The sequence below is a fragment of the Carassius gibelio genome, chromosome A15 (assembly GCF_023724105.1).
Source record: "Carassius gibelio isolate Cgi1373 ecotype wild population from Czech Republic chromosome A15, carGib1.2-hapl.c, whole genome shotgun sequence".
In the NCBI taxonomy this organism is placed as follows: Eukaryota; Metazoa; Chordata; class Actinopteri; order Cypriniformes; family Cyprinidae; genus Carassius; species Carassius gibelio.
Genome location: NC_068385.1, coordinates 24,886,136 through 24,912,149, shown reverse-complemented (window position 1 = coordinate 24,912,149; position 26,014 = coordinate 24,886,136). Strand labels below are relative to the sequence as shown.

Below are 26,014 nucleotides of genomic sequence, written 5' to 3'. Positions count from 1 at the left end.
CTGTGGTTCTGATCTTAGCTCTGCAGCATACAATTATTATTAATATTAACTATCATTGTCACGCCCAACAACTGTTCTGTGTGTTTTGATCTAGTTTCCCATCATGTTTTCCTATGCCCATATTTGGTCTCCCTGTTCCTGTTCCCTGATTGTGTTCTTTTTGATTCCAGGTGTGTCTTGTTTTTCTCTGATTGAGTTGTGTATTTAAGGATTGCTCTGTTCAGGGTTTTGTCATCTGCTGTTAAATATAATTCATTGTCTGTTCTCCTGAAGTTGTTCTTATTTTGGATTATTATTAAAGATTGTTAAAGTTTATTCTATGCATCCTCGTCCCCTTGCTTCGGTGAATTGTGATAGAACAGTGGACCTAAAATGAGAAGGAGGCAGTAGCTGAGGACTGTTTGCCCACTGAAGCTAAGCAGGGTTGAGTCTGGTCAGTACCTGGATGTGAGTCCTCCTGGGAAAACTAGGTTGCTGCTGGAAGAGGTGTTAGTGACGCCAGCGGGGGTTGCTCACCCTGTGGTCTGTGGGGGTCCTAACGCCCCAGTGTATTGATGGGGACACTATACTGACGAAAAAAGCACCGTCTTCCAGATGAGATGTTAAACCAAGGTCCAGACTCCCTGTAGTCATTACAAATCCCAGGATGTCTTTCGAAAGAGTAGGGATGTAACCCCGGCATCCTAGCCAAATTTGCCCATTGGCCTCTGACCATCATGGTCTCCTAACCATCCCCATACACTGATTGGCTTCATCACAGGTCACTTGGTCTCCTCTCCACAAATAAGCTGGTGTATGGTGGGCGTTCTGATTTAATATCGTCCAGGCCCCTGTGGAGCTCACCGTGCCTCCCCAGCTCAGCCCACGCAAGGAACCCCCCACATACCACCCCAACGGCTCTGACCACCTGCCCAGCCCCAGGTATTCCAGAGTCCTCTGAAGATCCTCCCTCATCCTCAGCCCAGAACCGCTGGCCATTCTGATGTCAAGCCCACTGGCTGTGGCATTCTCAAGCCCGCTGGCCATGGGATTCTCATGCCTGCCAGCTGTTCCATTGTCAAGCCACTGGCCATTTCACTACCAAGCCCTCAGCTGACAGCAGCCAAATCCTTAACCCCAAATCAAGGGAGGAATCTTAGGAGGATGTGACTGTAGGCTCGAACCCCAGAGTCCACTCCACTTTAAGCTCCAGCCCTTGCGTCCGCTCCAGAAAGGCATCTAGTTTCTATGTTCAGCCATAAGAGGACTCACATCTGTTCTCACATCCTGTGAGGGCCTCAGAAGCCAATATTCTCCCCAATTATTTTATTTATTTTTTTTTGGGGGGGAGGGGTTATCCATCCGTAGAGATCGGGCCGAGTGCCGAGGCCTGCCCTCCTGAATTTTTTGCTCTGCCATGGCTCCCTGAGTTACCTGCTCCACCGTGGGACCCAGATCCGGTACTGCCTTGGAGGCATCCCGTCCTATCCAAGCCTGTCCTGAAGGACCTACAAGGTGCCCACCTATGTTATGTGGCACAAGGTCATGCCTTCTGGAGGGGGACATAATATCACGCCGAAGGACTGTTCTGTGTGTTTTGATCTAGGTTTCCCTTGTTTTTTTTTTTTCTATGCCCATATTTGGTCTCCCTGCTCCTGTTCTCTGATTGTGTTCTATTTGATCCCAGGTGTGTCTCGTTTTTTCCAGATTGAGTTCTGTATTTAATGATTGTTCTGTTCAGAGGTTCGTCATCCTTTGTTAAATGTCATTCCTTGTCTGTTCTCCTGAAGTTGTTCTTATTTTGGATTATTATTAAAGATTGTTGAAATTTATTCTATATCTCCTCATTCACTCACTCCAGTGAATTGTGACAATTATGTTCAGTCTAATGATTTAGTGACCGTTTTAGAAAAAAAGAATAAAACTATAAAAAAAAAAATACAATGTAAAGGTTTTTCAGCTGAAATTATCGATGGAGCCCTATCTATCTTAGAAGGATCTGCAGTTTGTATACTTCTAAATACAGTAAACTCGCATTTAATTTTTTACAGTTTAATTTGATTGCATGCAGTTAAATTAAGTTCATTCAAAATATTCAAGAATCTGATTTTAACTACATTTAAACACATTTTCTTTCTTAAAAAACAAACCAAAAAGATTTATATGTCTTGTTAGGACACAGTGTCATTCATGCAATTCAGAGGAAAGACAAAATTAGTGACACTGACCACTTTTGAACTCTTCTTATGAAATAAACATTTCTGAAGTCTTCTGTCTTTTTTCCTCTCTCTTTTTCCTGTCAGACGGCACTCCACGGATCGTCTCGTCTTTCAGTGAGCGCGTAGTAGCCCCTGGTGAGCCCTTCTCTCTCATGTGTGCGGCCAAAGGTGCTCCACCCCCCACCATCACCTGGACGCTGGATGACGAGCCGGTAGCGCGGGACTCGGCGCACCGGGCCAGCCAGTACACGCTCTCCGACGGCTCCACTGTATCGCACGTCAACGTCACCAACCCCCAGATCCGTGACGGGGGCGTGTACCGCTGCGCCGCACGCAACTCGGCCGGTAGCGCCGAGTACCAAGCGCGCATAAACGTAAGAGGTGCCTGTCTACTTTTCAATCTCAGACGTTTAGGGTTATAACCCGCCACTTCCCCGACCCTTGACCCCTGAAGTCCTCCACTTCATCTCAATTCCAGATTTCATTGCTTCTTATCAACTCAAGTATCATTTTGTGTGTGTGTGAGTGGGGTGGGTGGGTGTATGTGTGTGGGTGGAGCGTCGTATGTTGTTTGTTCATTCCAGTGCTGTCACCAGTGCGTTTTCTCATCTTGAACGCGGTTCTTTCCACTGTTAGATCATCTGTTTGTGTTCTCCATATCTTTCCACTTCTCCTTTTTATCTCTCCATCTGCTAAGTCTTTGTTCCTCTGTTTCACACATACACGGTGTCTCTGTCTCGATGTCGCTGGCTGGCTGGCACACGTGTGGTGTCCTGGCTGTTCTGGGACAGAGCGGAGAACTGGCAACAGGGAGATGCCATCACGCCAAATAGAAAAGAGACATGTCATAAGAAATCAGACTGAGAGAAGATTAGTTGAAACAGTACAGAAGGGTAGAAACGAGAGAAAATACTAGGAAAAAACTCAAATTAGAGGAAAGGAAAGAAGTGGAGCAGAGACTAGAGAAGAGGACACAAATGGGAAAAAAATGGACAAAAAGATACACACCAAGCTGACTATCAGCCATTTACCATTGTCAGGCAGGCGGCGAGCGACAGTCGGGCTAGTTTGTATGGTGTGTTCCACTCTTCGGCTCTCGTAGGGCTCACATTGGCGGCAGTTTGCTGTTGAATCAGCATCGGGGACATCGGTGAGAGCGAGAGCTCTGATTGGATGTTCAGTTTAGCGAACGAGTCAGTGCTGAGAATTAAAGCAAAAGTGATGAAAACACGCATTTGAATGAAGGTGTTACAGACAGAAGGCTGTTGAAATGTTACGTGATCTTTCCCAATCATTCTAATACGTGAATTTTTAAATTGATTAAAGTTATCAACGTTACTGATATTCAAAATTATAAGAAAGCACTGCTTTGTTTACATTTTGTATATCTGCGTTTATCTTAAATATCTTTGTTTCGTTTTCTCCTTTTGAATGGCGAATATAAACTATCAATTGCTGGTGATATGAACAGCTCATTCCTCTCATGCATGCGCAGAATGCATTTGCTGTCGGCTGTAGTCTGTGCGGTGTGTTCCAGTATAGCTTTTTTGTCCGATGCTGCCGACACGAGGCGACAACACCGTCGACTTTTGTTTCCACTAATTCTTAGAAGTCGGCTTGGTGTGTCCTGACCTTAAGTGGACTAAATGATTTTGAAGTTGGTATACATCACCAGAGAGAAGTATGCAATTTCAATGGAAAAACTAGTTTTGACTTGGCGTACAGTGGCAAATGAATATAGACTCTATGATGATAATCTCCGTCCTTTGATTAGTAATAAATACTGATTATTTCACAGACAAACTGGAATTCTAAGTTTGGTTCCTTGTTACCTAAAAAAATTCGCTCTGACCTGAATATATGTAAATATTTAATGCCACTTACCTGACAAACGTTGACAATTCCAATAATAATTTCATACAATTTTCATCTACGAAAGCAATTCGTTCCATCAACCCAGTACCTTGTTTCCAGTCACACAGATAAATCTCAGTGTGCTATTACTCTCGGATGTTGTGTTCAGTCAGCCAATCAGATTAAGTTTGCAAGATCAAGAATTGAGATTGAGTTAGCATATTATGAATCAGATTGTAAGTGAAACGACTGGGAGTTTCAGGGCGTGTCTTCTGAGCCTCAGACTAAGAGTGACATTGAGTCGTGTTGACAGGCCTGTTGAATTCACCCTCTACTCCTCTCTGAAATGTTCAGTTATGACATATCTGTCTGCTTTAAGGAGACATGCCAGAACAATGATTGCAGTGAGAATGAGACCCTGTGCCAGGGAGCCACAGTTGTGCGCACACACATTGAATGATACCAATGCTCATGGACACACTCATAGAGTCTTAAAACACTACTGCCTGACTAATACACTCGGACCACAGTACGCTCATGAAAACTGACAGCAATGACTTTAATGCACATACTATCCATATCACGCACACACATTTATTCTTAAATGATAGTTTCAAAACACAATATTTAACAAACAAAGACACCCGTGAGGAATCAGGCCCCATTCTTCCTGTGAACAGAACAATAGCAGTGCTCAGTTCCTGTCTGGATCCTTATCTGAGTTCATACATTCATACATTATGTTTTTGAACAAAAGAAAAATAGAGAAATAGAAAGAAAGCCAGAGAAAAACTGTGAGGAAGAGAGAAGAGGGATACTGTGCGACAGTCTTCTTGAATAATACATCAGGGTTGACTTGTCAGAGCGGTGACTTCAAAGCACAACGCACACTGAGCTGAGAGAAAGGGAGAGAGAGCAACAGAAGAAGAGAGAGATATGTGGATGAAGAGTGGGCTGTTAGAGATGATGAGAATATTTGTGTGCATAAAATCTACATATGCTCAACCGACGATTTATAAACAGATCCACCCTCCATTTTGAGGCAAACTACTGTAAATGTCCTTCTATAGTACGTCTTCTCGTTCTTCTTGTTCCTCAGTGTTTTGTTTTTGTTTTTTGTTTTTTAGTCCTAAGCCACCTTGTCTCAATTCTTTCTGTTTGTATTGCTTTCTGCATCTTCAGGCATTGGCCATTCAAATCTTCAAAGTATCCCACCATCCATTTGTTTGTACACCCCTCCATCCTTGTGTGTGATCTGAGAGCAGAGTCCTGAAGAAGTCGGCCTTGTCTTTTCCCCAAAACAAAGAAAACAAACCAAACACAACTCATTCATTACTAACCTTATCAAATTTGTCAGTGACTGGTCTTGCTAACAAGAATCAGAAGCTGTTAGCATATGCAAATTCCGAAAGATATTGCAGCAAGAGAAAGTCGCAACCATAGTTGATTTGAGGTTACCAGGGTCCACAATTTCAGTGGAGCTCCTGTTATCTGATAAATAATTCTTCAGTTAAGCAGGAATGCATCCTAGCAATCAAAACAAGCCTAAGGTTCAATTCAATTCAAATCAACATCTATTTGTATAGTGCATTTCATTATGCATATTATTATTAAGCATTTACTCTACCCTCTACATTAAAGTTAAAAGTAATTTGTTATCTGAGGTAGCTATGTCAAAGTATAGACCATATGGCAGAAATGTACAGTTCTAGGATAATACAAATCAGACAGCTAATGATACTCAAGCAGAGACAATAAACACAATTAAGACAATAATTGCATGTTGTGATCATAATTACTGTACAATGTAAGGAACATTTTGGGATTTCTGTATATTTATTCTGAGTTTGCATTATCTGAAGTCTTTTCAAGAGGCCGGATTCAGACTGTGCAAACTCTAGTTATCTTGCGATGTGCATCCTGAGGTAGAAACAGAAAAGCAAATAGAGAATAGTTTGAGTGCCAGTGTAGAGATTGTAAATTTGGGGGTGGTATCATATTTATTTGATCTGGTAAGAACTCTAACAGCTGCATGTTGGACTAAATGTAGCTTATTGAAGATGCAGGACAACCACCTAGTAGTGCATTACAGTAGTCCAGTTTAGAGGTTATGAATGAATATGGTGTTTAAGGTGATTTGCTGGTTTTATCTGTTCCTAGCAAATCTCCTAGCCCAGCTAGGCTGGTGTTTACCAGATTTACTTAGACCTAAAAGCTAAAAAGTACCCCAAAGTCAACAAAACAGTCCAGCCTGATGACAAGCTATTCAGGTTTTCTTTTTCAGTAGGGCAGACAGCAACTTGGTGTACTCCAATGATTAAATCGCTGTCAGTGTGAACACCACCTTACACTTCAGATTACTGGCCAGTTCTAATAAAAAGCAGAAAAAGACATTAAAGCTTTTATTTTCCAAAGCTATTCAGTAGCTGTTAGCATTTAGCTTGCCACAGTTTCACTAAAGTAACTCTTAAGGCCTCTGCTCTCGCAGTCCTTTAAATGTGTGTTTTGGGACGTTGCTATGAAATGTGATGTTTTGTATTTTCAATCTGCCTACACAAACACATTAGGTCAGTCTTTTATTGTTAAGATCAAACCACACATAGCATTGCTATCATATGCATTAACTTGCCGATTGAAACTAACAGTACAGAAACATACCTCATTTAGTTGCTGAAACTATATAAAGGCATGATGTGTCTCTTGTGTGCCAAGCTATGATGAAGGATACAGTACAAGACACATTGAAACTGTAGATGCACACACCTATTACACCACATTTTCTGCTGTGTGAAGACCAAGAGCATTCTAACCCCCTCCTTCCCCGCCACCACTCGCTCTTCTCCTTTCCCTGCTCCCACATCTCTCCCTTATTTACTCCAAATATCCATGCAAAACCTGGTCTCCCATCTCCCTCTCATATCCTTCTCTTTTACCCTTTTCTACCTGGCACATTCTCTCTTTTTGTCTTCCTCCCTATCTCTCTCTCTCTCTCTCTCTCTCTCTCTCTCTCTCTCTCTCTCTCTCTCTCTCTCTTCTTTCTCTTTCTTTTCTCTCTCTTGCAGGTCCTCCCAGTATCCGGGCCATGCGAAATATTACAGCTGTGGCCGGTCGCAACACGTTCATTAACTGTCGTGTGATTGGCTACCCCTATTATTCCATCAAGTGGTTTAAAGATGGGACAACGCCATTGCCAGACAACCATCGTCAGGTGGTGTATGAGAATGGCACTCTGAAGTTGAGTGATGTACAGAAGGGTACGGATGAGGGGGCATATCTGTGCAGCGTGCTCATCCAACCCCAGCTCTCCATTAGCCAGACTGTCTACGTCACAGTCAAAGGTTAGTGATTACTGCTAAAGGTTTTGGGGATGTTTATGGCCAGTTGTAAAAGTTTTTTTATGAGAATGTAGTGTTGTAATTTATTTATTTATTTATTTTGTGTGTGTATATGTGCGTAAAAATTGCATTGATATCAGTTAGTCACATTGGTTTTATTGTACAATTTTTGTGACCATTTTCTAATTAATAGATTTTTAATCAGACTTGATGTAGTCTTTGTGTGAAACATTGCCTTTAAGTATTGTACATTTTTATGCATTATTTAGGCACAGTGCTGATATATACACTCACTGGCCACTTTATAAGGTATACTTGCTCAATTGTTTGGTGACACAAATTGCTAATCAGCCAATCACATGGCAGCAACTCAATGCATTTAGGCAACTAATAGTGCTATCATGTCAGTATGTCCCAAAATCTCTGAGGAATGTTTCCAACACCATGTTGAATCTATACCATGAAGAATTAAGGCAGTTCTGAATGCAAAAGGGGGTCCAACCCGGTACAAGCAAGTTGTACATAATAAAGTGGCCAATGAGTGTATATGTATATGTGTGTGTGTGTGTAGGCACGTAGGCCTGGCGCAAATAGTTCTAGTGTGAAAACTGCAAATACTTTTTTTAATGTCAAAGATGTTTTAATGTCATTTAGTAATGTTGGATTTGGTGCGAAGAAATTACCCTGGGAGGATTTTTGGTCTTGAGCCTAGTCAGCAGGATATCTTTTATGGAGGATTTCCAAAAAAAAAAAAAAAGTAATTTTAGGTTTGGCATTTCTTAAAAACATGCTTCTTTAATAATAATAAAAAAGATGCTCACTGTACAATATTTAATCTTTTAAATCTCTTCTGAAAAGAAAAGTGTAGTAGTTTATTGGGGCATAATGGGTGAGTTTTGGCTTAATGGAGTGTTGGTTACCTTCAAACAAGCACATATTTAAGCTGTAGGCCATTGGTGAAGGTTGAGGATGGTCTTGCCCCTCTGGTTGCACAAAGACCCTGAGAGAAAGCACACCACTGATAGCCTCTGTTTAACAGGATTACAGGCCTTCTGCAGCATTACAACAATTCATCAATTACCAGTGTGCTTAACTTGATTATGTGTTTGGGGGTGTTATATTCAGTATGGTAAATGTAAATTAAATGGGGGTCACTCTGATTTTGGGTTTGGAATCTTCACTTCACTATATGTGTCCATACAAGGGGCTACAGCTCCTGGTACAACGACAGCGAGGTCTAGTGTGTGCATGTGCGTTAATGCGTTTGTGTATGTGTGTACCGGTACATCAGAACACTGACTCCAGTGTGAAGTCAGTATAGTGTGCTGCTTGTCTTGTCATGTCTCTGATTTAATTAGCTGAATTTTAACGAGCCCCAGATTAAATCCCCCAGATGTCTCCGATGGAGCCCCCCACCTCTGTTTCCATGGCAATGCCATTATTCCCCATGCCAGTTGGGTTCTAATTAGAGCAGCTATTATGGGCTGGAGGGGTGGGATGTGTGTGAGCGTGTATGTGCGTGTGCATTTTTGGAGGGTGACGGGGGTCAGTATTATATTGCAGACCATGAAGCGTTTGAATTTGATACTGAAGATCTCTTGCTCTTTTCCTCCATCAGTTCCTCCCCTCATCCAGCCCTTCGATTTCCCTCCTACCTCCATCGGTAAGCTGATGTACATAGCTTGCGTGGTGTCCTCCGGAGACATGCCAATCCGGATCACCTGGAGGAAAGACGGTCAAGAGATTGTGTCAGGAACATCAGGGGTCACCATCGAAACCAAGGAGTTCATGAGCTCCCTTCAGATCTCTAAAGTTTCGTTGCAGCACAATGGAAACTACACCTGCATTGCCAGCAATGATGCAGCAACTGTCAGTTCAGAGAGACAACTCATAGTAACAGGTGAGCAAGAGAACGAAGGCTATAAGGCAATATAGTGGGTTGGGATGCTCAGCATGATTTCACCAATTGGGTCCATTTTCTGGAGCAGATTTGCTTAGCTTAGGTTGGAGGGATAGGGGTGGAACTATGTTTGTTTGACCTAATGTTGGTCTAGGACCAACAAAACATGTCCTTTTTGGCAAACCAATATATTGGCATCTCCTCTCCTGACACTGTCTATGATCCTCATTGTAGTTCCCCCTGGTTTCCGGGTTCAGCCCAATAATCAAGATGGGATCTATGGCAAGTCAGAAGTTCTGAACTGCTCCGTGGAAGGGTATCCTCCTCCCAAAGTTGTCTGGAAGCATGCCAAAGGTAATATCTTTTGTTACTACTTGTCCAAATCAATTTTTCATGAGCAGATGATGAGCCACAACCAACAATGTCTTCATTTTCTGATTCTGAAGGTATAGGGAATCCCCAGCAATACCATCCAGTTCCACTGACGGGCCGCATCCAGATCTTGTCCAATGGATCTCTGCTGATCCGCCATGTTTTAGAAGAAGACCGGGGATACTACCTGTGTCAGGCCAGCAATGGAGTGGGGTCTGACATCAGCAAGAGCATGATGCTCACTGTTAAAAGTATGTCACACTCTAATGCACATCTAAACTCTTGAAAGGAACCCCAGGTATTAAAGCTTGTATGGCTTAATATAATGTAAATAATGTCTCTTACTATAATATGTAGTAGAAAATCCATGAAAGATTTATGTTATTTTAAAAATCCACATTATTTTATACATATTTTGGTCTATGGGGGAGCCATTGTTTTGATGATGTCAAATGATTGCATTTACTGAGCTATTGGTACTACCTGTTGCAATTTTTACTGCAACACAACTCAGAATACACAACATGGAAAAGTAATATGCACATAATGATATTGGCTCTGTTCCAAACCATAGTGAGCTGCCTCAATGTCTACATAGAGATCTATCTTCTAAACATACATCTTAACCATCATGGAACTTCACAAGTTATGGTTTTAAAACGCTCTCCGTTGGCAGAAACTCGGTTAATGGTCACATGCCTGTATGGAAATAGCACTCCTCACATAAGGCATGGGACACGTTTATTACAACAGAGAGCAACAGTGATTGAACACTTTTTTTTAAATATAACTGTCCCATTAATTTTTTTTTTTATGAAAAAACGGGGAAAACAAAGACTAGGGAATAGACACATACTTAACAAGACTGACTAAACTAGAAACAAACAGTATAACAAAAAGACTCTTCTCTTTGGTTATCACACGACATAAATACAATACACAGGTCTCTCAATGTTTGACAATGTGTAAGAATGAAGCGTGCCAGACAGCGAACACAAGGGGATTGAAATAGGGAGACTAATGATAACATAACAGGTGACACAGGTAAAGCAATAAAGACAAAATGAGGATAACAAGGGGGCGGGGCAAGGGAATTAGACGACACAAGCACATGACCCAAAGACAAGGCCATGTGCTTGCACACAAAACATGGGCCTGTCATGATCCTGCCTCAAGAAGACTAGAGAAAAACATTCCGAGATTTTCTCACTTGTGCAGGATGCATACAGTACTGCTTTTGACCAAAACAATATTTCTCAGAAGGCTGCCTAATTTATGCATGGACATGTTCTTTAGGTAGACAAGTTTCAGGGCACAGCTGTTGAATATCAGAAATGTCATAATAGTTAAATCTCTCATTAAACCATGACACCAATAAAGCCATATTTCTGAATTCCAGTCACAGTAGTGAGGATTTCTCGTATGCGATTTGACCTGCGTGTCTTTGGGATGGTGTGTGATGGTGTGTGTTTGAGGTCTTTGTTTAAGGACAGTCCTCAGATGGGCTTTCACGTCCCAGTCTGATGCCTACGGGAAGGGTTTGAGATGCTTGAGTGGACACACTCACACACAACACACACACACACACAGGCGCACATACCTGTCACACTTTGTCACTCAAACTATTGACCCAGCTTATGATATATCAGTCACACTGAGGCAAGAAATACAAGAAGCCTTTGACTTTTTTATATAGTAGCTAGAATTGCCAGGAGTTACTGCTTGTGTGTTTGTTATGTATGTGTGTTTAAGCAGCTCTCAATAAGAGTACCAGAACAACAGATTCAAGTGTGCCAATTCATTTAGATTAATAGAAGATTACAACGAATCTTTAAGGCCATCTTATGACTGATCATTAGATCGGACACACAATCTGTTCAGTCCAAATCTATATTATTGATCCTTCACATAATGTAGAGTGCAGAAATACCCCGTCCACACAACACGAGTTACAGTCCTGACCACATTTAAAATAACCTCATCCACAGGTGTATCCATTAACACTCAGCCATAATAGTCAGTTAAATATTACGGAGAAATATGTAAAGAAATGTCTTAAAAACAATAATACTAATAATTTTTCATAAAGTGAATTTTATTTTGTTTTGTTTTGCTTTGTTTCCCAATTTCTCATTATAATGTTTTATTTATTTATTTATTTATTTATTTATTTATTTTGTATAGCGCTTTATACAATACTGACTGTATCAAAGCAGCTTTACAGTGTCAAACAGGAACATAGTTTGTCAGCGATGCTAGAAAACAATAACAGTCATTTTCCAGCTAAAGTCAGTTCATTGATGATTCATTGATACAGTGTGTAAATTAATCTCATTATCATTAATGTACTGTAATGCTTGAAGTATTCTTATTATTGTAATCAAAATGATAGTATCCAGACCATATTATTTAACTAAAATTAAATACTGTCAATTTAAATGCGTATAACTGTACTTTACAAGTGTATAAGTGTATAATGTGCATTGCAGTATCTTTTACTCATTCATACTTTAATGCACAGAAAAAACAAACAAAAAAAAAACACTTATAATAAAATGATTTGGTCAGGGAACAATACTTAATATAATATTGACTTTAATATTTATTTTTAATTAATTAATTTGAACTCAAGGCCCACTTATAAGGACATTGCAAAAACTGTAATAAAGGATATTTCAAGCAAACTGAAAAATGGTGTACAAAATATTTGTGTGAAATTATAGAAGTAATAGTGTCTAATGGATAAAATGATATTTCTGAAGAAAATTGTTAGAAAAAAATATATAATTATCATCAATGGATATGAAACTGTAAATTGGAATGACCCATGTAAGTAATTTAGAATGAAACCTGCTACCATTCCATGTACTGAGAACAAGATTTATTTGGCATTAGGCTATTTGATAATTTATGCTAAAATCTATGCTACAAAACTCTTGAGGCAAAACAATAAAAAAAATATATATATATATTATTATTATTTTAGGGTGAAATGTAAACTTTATTAAAAGAGAATTTGTCTAAAGTAATATAGGGTTCTTGGCTATTAAATATTCATAGTGAAAAGGAATAGAAATGCTCTTTTGTTTGTAACCTCAGGACAGTAATGGGTGGGATTGCCTGGATAAATGTACTTAGGTTATGTGGTGTTATTCAACAAAATATACTGGTAGAACATGGTTTTATTTTGTCATGGAAAGCCTATGGATATCATGTGACTCTATGTTTACAGTATCGGAATGTTTTTTTTCTGTGTGTGTGTTTTTTTTTTACAGGGGATCTGTCTCCTTTTCGCTCTCTCTCTCTCTCTGATTCAGTGCTGGTGTTATTGATTGAATCTCAATTCTATCCGTTTCACTCATTGTAAGGGAGGGAATGAATAAGTGATGAAAACAAAACAGCAAAACCCTCTTCAGATCGATATTGTGTGTGTGTGTGTGTGTGTGTGTGTGTGGCAGCACAAGAGAAGAGTGGCTCGGGGGAATGAGCAAACGAGTGAGTGTGAAAAAGTGATTGAAGAGTTGAAAAGAAACATGCTGACACTCACTGCCCCATGTCACAAGAAAGCTATGTGTCGGGTTAAAGTCACACTGACCCCTGCCTCTTTTATTTATTTATTTATTTTTTACCCTCACATATATTTACCTCCTATCCTAATATACGTTTTTTTCTCTTTTTTTTTTTTTTTTTTTTTTTTTTTGTGCAGTTCCAGCTATGATCACATCCCACCCAAACACTACCATGGCCATAAAAGGGCAAAACAAGGAGTTAAACTGTACTGCCCGAGGTGAGTACCCCATCATCATTCGTTGGGAGCGAGGCGACACCGTTATTGACCCTGACCGCAACCCTCGGTACTCCATCACTACCAACCCCAATGAGAAAAGCGATGAAGTTATCTCCACACTGAAGGTGAGACAAGTGCAAACACATGCAGTATATGTAGTCAGTGAAGGAGTACAATAAATGTTTAAAAATGGCAGAAGCTTGTCTAAATGTTTCCAAACAAGGGTCCTAGTAGACATATTAAACTGAAAAAAGAGAAGAGACCCTTCAGCTTTAAGGGGTTATCGGATGCCAATTTTCCACAAGTTGATATGATTCTTTAGGGTCTTAATGCAAAGTCTGTAACATAGTATGGTTAATAAAATGTATCAATGGTATTGTAAAAAAAAACTCTGTCAAAAACAGCTCTTTTCAGAGCAAGCCTTTAGTAGCATTTTCCTTTAAGTGTTAATGAGATCTGCTGACTCCGCCCTTCTCTTCCGAGCCACTCTCAAAGAGACTGTTTACGGGGCCGTTCACATGTCACGTCTTTTGCGCGCGCAAGTTCGTTATTTCCAATGTAGGCGCGCAGCATGCGCGCTCATAATGGAAGTGACGCGGTCGCGACACGCACGCGATGCGCCCGTTTTTTCGCATCGAGTTAAAAACATCTTAACTTTTCAGAATGCCGCAAGCGAACCGCGGGTCATGTGACAAGAACTAACCAATCAGCTTCATCCTTTCCCGTAACATCGTTGAAAACGAGATGAAGCAACAGCTGTTCATAGCTGTATATGGATTGCCATTTTTAAATAAATTTAGTGCTGCAAATCCATTTATCCTTTGCTGAAATTTCCGCATCTTCATGGAGAGAGCACGTCATGGTTGCTTAGCAAAGGCAGGCCTCAGGAGCGCTTCTGCCCGAGCGCTTTGGAAAAAAGGAAAAAGCGGCGCGCCTAGCATTTTCCACGCGTTTTTAGGCGCGATATGTGAACGGCCCCTACTTCAGCCGCATTCATCACAAAGCTTATTAATTGGCACATCATTAGGAAAGGCGATTTGCCAAGATTCATTCAAAAAACCTTATATGCACTTTTTCTGTTGGTGAAGCTGGATCACAAATGATTCGCGCAAAGTTAGACGCATTAAGGTAGATCGGGGCAGATTCCCTTCAGAAAAACAAACGCAATCCACTGCGTCTTCAGCGGTTTAGATGTCGGGAGTAAATGACGACTGCTATGTTCATTATTACACCCAACAACAAAACACCTAAGTCGCTAAGGAGATATTCTTGTCTACATATGCTCCTGCATCAAAACAATGACAGACTGATGACAGCTAATTCAGGGTGGGTCTAAGGTAAGACGCCAGTTCAGTCTGTGCTGAAATGCTACTGTCAATCAAACGATCGTGGGAGGGGCCTGTCTGTGTGACATCACAAAGGCAGGCATCTGAGATTGGCTTGATTTGAGAAATGGGTAAAAACACTGCCAACACTGCCAACACACATTTCAGTTTTAACAACTTGTAAAAGTGCATGTAGCATCCGATGACCCCTTAAAATAAAAAGATTAGACTAGGTAAAAATGTCAAAAACAAAGGTTCACAAGGACAAACTCATTTACATAATTTGTCCAATCACAACATATAAGGGAATACAAACAGTCAATCATTTAGCATTCCTACTTACTTACTTACTGCCAAAAGGTACATACATTTGTCCAAGTAACACTTTTACACTGTACAACAATACATGAAGTAGGCCTCAAAATGAGGAACAGAGAAAACAAGTTCTTCTCTAGAACACGTTCTCTCTTTCTGCAGCTGAAGCCAGCGGAGCGAGGGGATTCCGTCTTTTTTTCCTGTCACGCCATCAACTCATATGGCGAGGGCCGAGGGCTCATCCAGCTGACGGTGCAAGGCAAGACAATCAGACATGAACAACATGCTTACATCTTACATGATACTCTTTATCTGGAGACATAAAATCAATAATTTACCTCCCGACCCCAAGCCACCTCTTACTCTTCAGCCTCTCTCTCTCTCTGTCTTAATATCCTCCATCTATTTGAAGTCTATTTCCACTTGTTTTGTTGGCAGAACCCCCTGACCCCCCAGAGCTGGAGGTTCGAGAGGTCAAAGATCGCAGTATGAACCTCAGGTGGACACAGCGTTTCGATGGCAACAGCATCATCACCAGTTACGACATCGAGTACAAGAATAAATCTGGTGCGGCATTGCTTTGTTTCCATTTCAAGCTTGGATGAATTACATTGTGAGCATGCATTAAATATGTATTTGTATGTCAGAAGAATATGTAGCAAAATAAGCTCAGACTACGAGAAGATGAATGGGATGTGAATGGATTTCTGCGGCATTGTGACTCGTGTATTGCCTCATTTTGCTGTTTGCACATCTGCGGTGGTCCTAGTTTTCAGTGCATCGCTTGTTTTTCAAATCTGTATGATCTGACCTGTAAACAGTCCTCTTTGCATGCTAACACAAATAATGTTCCAGAACAGCCTGGATGGAGGTGTGATATAGTAATGCATCCTGTTGTTTTGTCCTTGTTGTAGACCCATGGGAGCTGAAACATGCCACCCGTAAGATCTCGCCCACCAACAACCAGGCCAACATAGTGGAGCTCCACCCGGCCTCCGTGTACAGCATTCGCATGTACTCCTACAACAAGATTGGACGCAGTCAAGCCAGCAAAGAGTTGACCATCAGCACAGAGGAAGCACGTACGTCTCCCATCCCTGATCCGATCTGATTAAATCACCCTCATGCAGTTCCAAACCGTTACCTACTTCTTTCCGTGGAACACAAGATTAATTTTTGAGGAATTTCGTGGCCACTCTTTTCCATAATGTTCACATAAATGTACTGATCTGAATCTTGGGTACTTACCGACTCAAAGTTTTCAATCACAATGAATTGAAATCAATTGATGAATCACAATTGAAGCTAACTTGAAGGGAAGACTATCTGTAAATTTCATTCAGGTTTGGAATGATTTTACTTCCTTTAATATTCTTGTGATATGACATGATTCTCTTCTTACAGCTCCTGATGGGCCACCTATGGATGTGATTTTACAGCCAATGACCTCTCAGAGTATCCGTGTCACCTGGAAGGTATGTCTGCGACTCCTACACTTGCCATTCTTTGGATTTTGGAGCCTAGGTCTTCAACCCTACTTCTGGGGACCTACTGTCCTGCAGAGTTTAGCTACAATCCTAATCAAACACACTGGAACAAGCTAATCAAGATCTTCAGGATCACTTGAAAAATCGGAGGTCAGGTTTGCTGAAGCAGGTTGAAGAAAAAAAAAAAATGCAGAATAATGGGTTCCCAGAAGCAGGGTTGAAGACCTAGGCTTTAGAGTTTCAAATTCACTTACTGTATATCACTTAATGTATATCATTTTCTTTTCACTCCACTTAGGCACCTAAAAAAGAGCTCCAGAATGGAGTGATCCGTGGCTATCAGATCGGTTATAGGGAGAATGGTCCGGGCAGTAATGGACAATACAGTATAGTGGAGATGAAAGCCACAGGGGATAGTGAGGTGTACACCCTGGATAACTTGAAGAAGTTTGCTCAGTACGGTGTGGTGGTCCAGGCGTTCAACCGAGCCGGAACCGGACCTTCCAGCTCTGAGATCAATGCTACAACACTTGAAGATGGTAATGAGATCTATCCATCCATCCATCATGTTCTGGGGATTTCTCTTTTGTGTGATTGTGCACGAGTCGTATGTACAGGGTGACTCTTGCCCGTGGCCCTCATCCACATGCGTTTCACTGTCATTGCAGCGACAGTGATACTGATGCTGTTAAGGATAATAGTAATAACAACAAGCATAGGAAAAATAATTATAATTAGCCTGTCTGCCGAGGCCCCTCTCCCTGATCCACTGCTTTTCTTCCCAGTCTAATTATGTGCAGCTGAGCGTATTGTCTCTCCCTCTCTCTTTTCATCTTTCCTCCAGATCCCTCTCTCCGGCTTTCAACTCCCCTCCTCTCTGCTCCCACTCCTCTCTCACTCACTCTCAAAACACCTTTCATTTATCTCTCCCTCCATCACCCAACTTCCCCTTCCACCCCTCCACCCACTTATGTCCCATTGTCTTTCTTCTCCATTCTTATTTTTGGAAAGCTCCTGGGTTCTGTATGTGCCACTGTTGAGTTCTTCCATCTTTTTTCCCCATTGATGACTTTGTTTTTACCTCCACCAGTGGTGTTCTTCTCAAGTTTAGGTTTTCACCACAGGCAGCTTTCGTCACTACCAAGTCTTTGAAGTCAGGTTGATGTATCTGTATAGAACAAAAAAAAAAAATAATGTCACAGTAACTTTGCTGAGTAACTAATTACTTTTACAATGTGGTAACTGAGTTACTAACTTACATTTTGGGAGAAGTAATTTGTAACTGTAACTAATTACTTTTTTCAAGTAAGATGACCAACACTGCAAATAACCACTCGTTACAACCAATGTATACAGAATACAATCTCTGAATGCTCAGCATGTTGAACCCTGAAGCAGATGGGCTACAGCAGCAGAAGACCATATCAGGTGGCTCTCCTGTCAGCTAAGAACAGGAAACGGAGGCTACAATTTGCATAGGCTCATCAAAATTGAACAGTAGAAGATTGGAATAACATTGCGTGGTCTTGATGAATCTCTGCTGCGACATTCAGATGGTAGGGTCAGAATTTAGCGTAAAGAACATGAAAGCATGGATCCATCCTGCCTTGTCTCAATGGGTCAGGCTGGTGGTGGTGGTGGTGCAATGGTGTAAATTAGTACAATTTGAGCATTGTTTAAATGCCACACCCTGCTTGGGTATTGTTGCTGACCATGTCCTACCCTTTATGACTACAGTGTACCCATCCTCTGATGGCTACTTCCAGCAGGATAATGCACCATGTCACAAAGCTCAAATCATCTCAGACTGGTTTCTTGAACATGACAATGAGTTCACTTTACTCAAATTGCCTCCACAGTCACCAGATCTCAATCTAATAGAACAACTTTGGGATGTGGTGGAATGGGAGATTTGCATTATGGATGTGCATCATGGATCTGCAGCAACTGCGTGATGCCATCATGTTAATATGGACCAAAATCTCTGATGAATGTTTCCAACACCTTGTTGAATCTATGCCATGAAGAATTAAGACAGTTCTGAAGTTGTACCTAATTAAGTGGCCAGTTTTTCATTTATCCACTAAAAAAATTATAATATATTTATATTTATGAGGATAATGATTTACCCTAAAAATGTAAAGTTTTGAAATGACCATACATGAGGGTGAATAATATTTTGCCTAAGAGGAAAGCAAGATGCCAAATACACCCATAAGATACAGTACCAGTATACCTGTTATAAGTGTCAGATCCAGAGAGAGAGAGAGAGAGACTGGGATTTGTGGGCAGGGTTGAAGAGTAATTGCAAGTTGTGCTTGTGAACACTCTGTCAAGCCGTTCTATTCTAAATGGCAGTTTTAGTGTGGTCCACCAGGGCCAGACAGAGTCAGACCCTAAGGCTTCTTCAAACAAATACCATGATATCTCCTCTGTTCTCTCTCTCCCTCCCTTCTCACACCATCTCCTTTACTCACTCTTCTCTTCCTGCGCCAGCTGCACCTGCTCCCTCATAGAGCCAAGCCAGCTTTATCTCTCCTCTATACCTCCTTTCATCCTGTCGTCCGCACATGTTTTTTTCCCTCCCAGCTAGTCACATAGACATGCTCTGTGTTCCCTCAATAGTGCCATTATTTATTCAGGGACACAATTTGGCACATCACCACCACCACATTTGCGGGGTATCCGGAAAAAAAAAAATCAAACACATTTAGTAGGTGAAACAGCTCAAAATTTAGATAACAGTAATGTTTCACTTCTCCTCAGCTTCGGGATATGATTGTTTCCGTCCATTTCAAGTGTAGTTACAAGGTTGTTGATGCTCTTGGGCCATACCAAGTGCTCCAATTGCAGTGTATTACTGTCATTGTACTACATCACTGTAATTGTGCTCTTTCACTGCAATTTTTGTTTCCACTTCACCTATTGTATCTTATTTCCATTGAAGCCTGAATTATTTTCCTGCCGCTTCCTTTGCTTTTTTGTGACTGTCTCTCGTTTTTTCTCTCCCAGTCCCCAGCCAGCCACCCCAGAATGTACGGGCCATCACTGTGACATCAGATGAGGCGGTGATCACGTGGTCCGAGCCCCCACGGATGACCCTGAATGGGGTCCTGAAGGGCTACCGTGTGGTGTTCTGGTCCCTCTACCCCGACGGAGGTGGGTGCTGTGGGGGCCAGACACTGGGGCTCAATCAGAGTAATTATAAACTACACTGTTATTTCCTCACCAGCCACAGTCCCTGTAGAGCGCCCCCTACTGCCGGCCCATGTGTCTGTATCCCGGCCAGTCCAAACCACTGAGTGTATATTTGTGTGAAGACATGTGTATGTGTGTGTTTGTTGTTGTCTTTTATCTAAAATGAGTAAAATGTGGAATAAGAAATCAGCGAAAGCCTCTTCAGTGTCACATGACCCTTCAGAAATCATTCTAATCTGCTGATTTGGTGTTTAAGAAACATGTATTCTTATTATCAATGTTGTAAACAGTTATGTTACTTAAAGGGATAGTTTCAAAAATTAAAATCTGCTACTATGCACTCACCCAGGTGATATTCCAAACCAGTATGTATTTCTTTCTTCTGTTGAACACAAAAAGACGACATTTTGAAGAATGTTGGTCACCACTGCTAGTAGCCATTGGCTACTGCAACTGTTTGGTTACAAATATTCTTCAAAATATCGTCTTTTGTGTTCAGCAGAAGAAACACATAGAGGTTTGGAACAATGCTAGGGTGAGTAAATGATGATAAAATTAATATTTGAATGTCAATTTAGATCAATGTAACGTATCCTTACAGAATAACATTGTACTGAATACAAAATGTCTGCAAACTTGTATGTAAACTTTTGGTAGCGTTACTAGCGTACTTTAACCAACTTGTTGAAGAGTAAAAATGGTTCATAAATTAGCTGAATAAAGACAAGTAATGTTAAGGCAAGGGCATATAATTTATACCAAACAGAACGGAGATTAAAAAAAAAAAAAATACAAAAAGATTAAAAAAAAATCTATTGGTCCTTTTGTGTTTATTTGTCTGTCACTTACAAAAAAGCACTTTGACAGAACCTTGGTACAGTAACGATATCAGATATCGAATATAAACCTTGAACTAAGCCATGTTCAGTAGGACTCAAGGTTCTTCAAAAAAAAAGCATGCCATTACCATGGTGTATTTCCAAATATAAATGGTATTTTAACATCTTTAAAGAGCCATTGATTGTTTTGCATTTGGACATAAATATCATTGTCTGCTAAATATAGCTATAGCAGTGACAAGCAACCCTTTGTCCAGCAAAATACACTATTTTAGTCCCCCTCTGAATAATACCATGGTATTTTTGTGTAAGTGAAATGTGCAAACATGGTTCTCCTGTGTTCCTTCATGTGAAGTGTTCAAATTATGTGCTGTTATTAGTGAGTAAATGAAAATGCAGAGAGTCATTTAGTTTTTTTTTTTTTTTTTTCACGTCTCTCAGAATGGGGAGAGATGCAGAACATCACTACCACTCGTGAACAGGTGGAGCTGAAGGGTCTGGAGAAGTTCACAAACTACAGCGTTCAGGTCCTGGCCTACACACAGGCAGGAGATGGCGTCCGCAGCAACGTCCTCTACATACAGACCAGAGAAGACCGTGAGTTTTCACACCACACAATTACACGTGACCACCGATCATACCTCAACATATCTGCAGAAACCTAATTTCAGGAAAAAAAAAATTGTGTGCTTGTTGTCTATTCTATTAGATAGTTAAGCCATCATGGAACCTCATATATGACTCCTCACATGAAACGCACGAGAAACTTGGCTTGACATTAGCGTGTTGCTGTGATAACAGCTTTGTTATCTAATAAGCAGAAAAATACACAGCATCCCAACATATTGGATAAAATAGTAAATTTGTAATTACACTAAACTATTTTATTGCTCATTTTCAGTTTGATATATTGTCCATTAACATTTAAAGTAGTGGTGGGCATAGATTATTTTTATTTTTTAATCTAGATTAATCTAACTGTAATCTTGGAAGTAATCTAGATTAATTTTAAGTCTTTGAGAACGGGTTTCTCAAGACAGGTGGTGCATTAGAACAGGGGCTCATCTCCTGTTTCCAAAATGCATCACAAACTGCTTGAGAAAGCTGTAAACTAATTCCACATTGCACAAGGTGCAAACAAACTTACACCTGTTACAAACATAATCTGTCTGCAGTGCGTATGCGCTTCGTATTTTTTTTCATGCACCCATATTAACGGATTCCAGAGTTTGCGCGGTTGCGGTCCGTCAGTGCGTTACAGGAGCGGTGCGTATCGGTTTACTTACCAAGTAGCGGACTGCAAAAGCGTACTGTGTGAAAGCACAATGAGTATGAGTCCGTGCTGCTTCTGCACCCCATAGGTAACGCACACGGACTGCACACAAACTGCAGATGGAGTATGTGTGAAATAGGTGTGCGTCTTGTCAAGGTTTCCATTGGGAAGCTTCTTAAAAAAAAAAAAAGAAATTCCCCGAAGCAAACCCGGCGGCATCTTAGCTGCATCCATGTTAGCACGTCACGTTTGATGTGGTGATTTCACAGTAGGTATACACATAGGTTTAAAGACTTGATCTCGCCCCCTACTGATTCGGCTAGGTATACATCCGCGCAAAAATATCAAGGTGAAAGTCATCATAGCTCGCATATTATAGACCCAGCTCCTAACCCAACTTTGAGAATAGATTAACGGCAATAGTTGTTTTTTTTTTTTCGCCCGATAAGAATCTTAAGTTAACGCAGCACGTTAACGTCGATAACGGCCCACCACTAATTTAAATGTTTGGTGTTTGTAAGATCTGTTAATGTTTTTAAAACAAGTCTATTATGCTCAACAAGGCTACGTATACTTGATAAAAAAAAATACAGTAAAACAGTAATGTTGTTGAAAATTATATAATATAATATGAGGGATCTTCAATGTTTCTTCTTCCTTTTGAGCATAGTATTATCCCTTAACATGCACCCTAAATACCCAGCTCACTAGGTTTTGGACCACAAAAACCTTTTATCAGTAATCGATAAATGTGACCATCCAATAAGCGTTCGATCCAGTCAGTGGAGAACCCGTTTTCAAACACACAGCCATATTATGTGCAAGCCACTTCCCCTTTACCCCTGCTCTATTGAAGCTCAAGGGTGCGTATATGAGGTCTTGGTGGGGGGAGAATGTCGGGAAGAAAATCTTGCCACAAAACCGCATTAGCTGGAGGCAAGTGCTGCATGATCCATGTCTAGATGATGCTGGATTGCTTGATTGCTGGATGCGGTCGCCGTGGCAACATTTAGGCTCTGATACCGCATTAGCACACTTAATGAGAATTAAGACGCTGAAGGAGGGGGGTTTGTAAAGTGGATATGTGCCTCAAAGCAGATCCTCCATCCAATACAAGGAGAAGGATTTATTCTTTGTGGATTAGCTGACATTAATTTTGTGCTTACACTGGTCGGGAATAGGATTATGGAGATATCCGTCTCTCCTCTTTTCCCTGGTGGGGTTCACGGGGGTTTAGGGAAATAAAGGGCGTCTTAGTCTTGTAGAATGGGAGAGATGCATTTCCATTTAATTGAATGTAATATATGATTATTTAATATATGAGTTTATAGGCATGTGTTGTGTCAGTTTTTCAAGGGGCTACTTGTCCTAAATATTTGGTCCATGGTTTTGGTCCATTTTGCCTCTGCTCATAGCAAGGAATTATGCTGTTATATATCATCATATCATATCATTAATACAATAAAGTATCACAACAGTTGGTGTCACCACATATTAAGACCTGAACCCCCTCATGGATTAACCCTTTAGACTAAACCCTAGAAATGATGATGTTTTTTTTTTTCTTAAATCTTCCTGTCCTCCTGAATATTCTAGACACACTAAAAGTGAGACGGTTATTTATAAGCATTCTTAGATTATTTCTAAGATTACAGAAGTGTGATGGGGGGTGGGTCAATGGATTTGGGAGCAATCCTTTAAAAAACAACAAAAAAAAAAACATACATTTTAAGGCCTGTTCACACCAACATGAATGATCGTTTCAAAAATGTGGCCCAGTTTTTAAATTGGATTTTTCTGTTCAGACAAATGGATAGAAATGGCATGGGATGAAAACACAAATTCGCTCACTCACAGTAGGTGGCACTTATTTGTTTGTGTTATGGTGTTTATCAAATAACGCCAAATACAAGAGTACACAGATAGGAGAGCAAGTTCTGTATTAATCTTCTTCTCTTCACTGTTGCTCAACAAAATTGTCTGTTCATAAGTGTCACCAAGTCATAGTTTTCAGTAGCAGCAGAGGCTCAGTCTGGGCATATGACCAAAAGCTCAAAACTTAATGGTTGGCAAATTTTCTTTGCAGTGGAATGAAAAGAGAACACCACTCCATATAAAAAATAAATAAAAATAAAAATTTTGGTTGCTTTGATGGCATGCAAATGTTTGAGTCGTTCTGAACACCATTCATTCAAATAAAAATCTTTACTGCATTTTATGCCGACTATACGCAAACCTTTGCATACATTTAAAACCTTGCCTATACTTTGAGAGCTGACTAAATAGGCAAAAAAGACAACCTGGCATCTTTTGTCTTCTTTCTAAGTCCAGAAAAACTCCATAAAATCTGGAACATTTTAGAAAACGAACTGGGAGGTGGTATATCCCACAGTGCCCGTCATACATTAATCTAGGGTTCTGTCTCTCTTTTTTCTCTTTCAGACCCCGGTCCTCCAGCTGGCATCAAAGCAGTGCCATCCTCTGCCTCCAGTGTGGTGGTATCCTGGCTTCCCCCCATCAAGCCCAATGGTATCATCCGAAAATACACAATTTACTGTTCCAGCCCTGGATCGGGCCAACCGGTGAGTCATTAAAGGGGGACACTTGTTTTTAACATTGATTTTGGTGTTGGTGTGGCTTGCTTCAGTCTTTTTGTTCAAAAATGAAGGCACGCTTGTGTTTGTTGAAACAGACGAGTGTGAATATTCGTGTGTTTTTTACACTTATGTGATTTATTTCATATGGGTGTGGGAACACTATGTGTGGATTTTTAGTTTTTATCAGTTTTCTTTCAATTTTAAGGATAAATTAGTGTTTATTTCACCTTATTGTCTATTTGTGTCTGGATTTGTGGCGAGTGTATTTTTAATCCGTGTATGTGTGAGGTTGTGCTGCAGTATCAGCGGGATGTGTGTGTGTGTGTGTGCGTGCTATAAATGAGAGGCTCTTACTGCAGTGTGTGCATGCAAGCTCACCCTCCTGTCTCATTTGCATATCTGCGTCTCATCATGTTGCCTAGACAACCTCATCTGTTCATCAGGGAGGGCAGGAAACAAGCTGACAGCACACACACACACACACACATCTCACAGGCTCAGTCACATTTATAACCGACTCCTCAACAAACACACACACACACAATTTGTGTACTCTCACACTGAATTAATGTACCTGTCCAGAGGTACACATGCTCACTCTCTTCCTTTCTTTTGCTCATTCACAAATCACTCCTCTCTCTCTCTCTCACACACACACACACACACACACACTCCAGCCTCTCGTAGAGCACGGAGTGATTACTATGTAAATGAGTGTGAGAGGAGAAGGGGGGATGAGGAGGAGGTGGTGGAGGAGGAAGGGGGGTCAAACTCAGCGTGCGGGGAGTACTTTTGTTCCTCTTTTCATTATCTCCCTCTATCGCTCCCCGGATCACCGCTATCTTCACACTGGAGGAATATTTTAATATCCGTTACAACACTCCACCCCTCCCGTCTGCACCTCTTGTACCTGATTCATGCTGAGAGACAGAGACAGACAGGGAGGAGGAGGGAAAAAGATTAATCGAAATTATCTAGAGAGAGAAGGCTCAGCAGCCTAGTGAGCTGCCTACCTAGACAGCATCTTTAGATGTCACAGACACACACCCATGACTGCCTTCTTAGGAAACTTTTTGATGCTCTGCAAATATGTTTTGTCCCTCTTGTAAAGGACCCTCTTCCTAAAATATGAAGGCAGTTATATATATGATCCATTTGTCTTAGTTTGGGGAAAGATACTTTTAAAATAATGCAGTGCTATATTGCATTACTCCCTTTAAAAATAACTAATTGCATTATGTAGTTACTTTTATGGAAAGTAATGCTTTACATTTTCTCATCTGGACTGGGCTTGATTTTAATAAAAATGTATGGTTGAATTGGAGCATCACAGGTAATCTGCAAAGATATGGGTTAATAAAATCAGATTAAATATTTAAAGGATAGTTGTGTTGTATTTCATTATCGCAGGTTTGTGTCATTCTGGATTTTCATTTCACTTTCATTTTCATTTGAGAAACTGTTTTTGTACAAGTGAGATGAGTAAATGCATCACATTTAGTCTAGAACTACAATAACCATCATGTTCACACGG

General features: G+C 40.7%; 1 protein-coding gene across 3 annotated transcripts in view; it reads left to right on the top strand.

Moving 5' to 3' along the window:
* The window catches only part of LOC128028790 (cell adhesion molecule DSCAML1-like), a 111,187-nt gene that overhangs the window by 70,995 nt on the left and 14,178 nt on the right, over positions 1–26,014 (top strand). For 2 of the 3 annotated variants that reach the window (XM_052616122.1, XM_052616123.1), the window contains exons 7-20: positions 2,283–2,579; positions 7,115–7,390; positions 9,006–9,287; positions 9,522–9,641; positions 9,734–9,910; positions 13,366–13,571; positions 15,249–15,345; positions 15,525–15,653; positions 16,001–16,168; positions 16,491–16,561; positions 16,872–17,112; positions 19,586–19,771; positions 21,052–21,207; positions 24,326–24,465. In XM_052616122.1, the coding sequence (XP_052472082.1) occupies positions 2,283–2,579; positions 7,115–7,390; positions 9,006–9,287; positions 9,522–9,641; positions 9,734–9,910; positions 13,366–13,571; positions 15,249–15,345; positions 15,525–15,653; positions 16,001–16,168; positions 16,491–16,561; positions 16,872–17,112; positions 19,586–19,771; positions 21,052–21,207; positions 24,326–24,465 (2,546 nt within the window). Of the gene's footprint in view, positions 1–2,282; positions 2,580–7,114; positions 7,391–9,005; positions 9,288–9,521; positions 9,642–9,733; positions 9,911–13,365; positions 13,572–15,248; positions 15,346–15,524; positions 15,654–16,000; positions 16,169–16,490; positions 16,562–16,871; positions 17,113–19,585; positions 19,772–21,051; positions 21,208–24,325; positions 24,466–26,014 lie in introns of those variants that run through there. The other variant, XM_052616121.1, reaches the window with a different exon arrangement.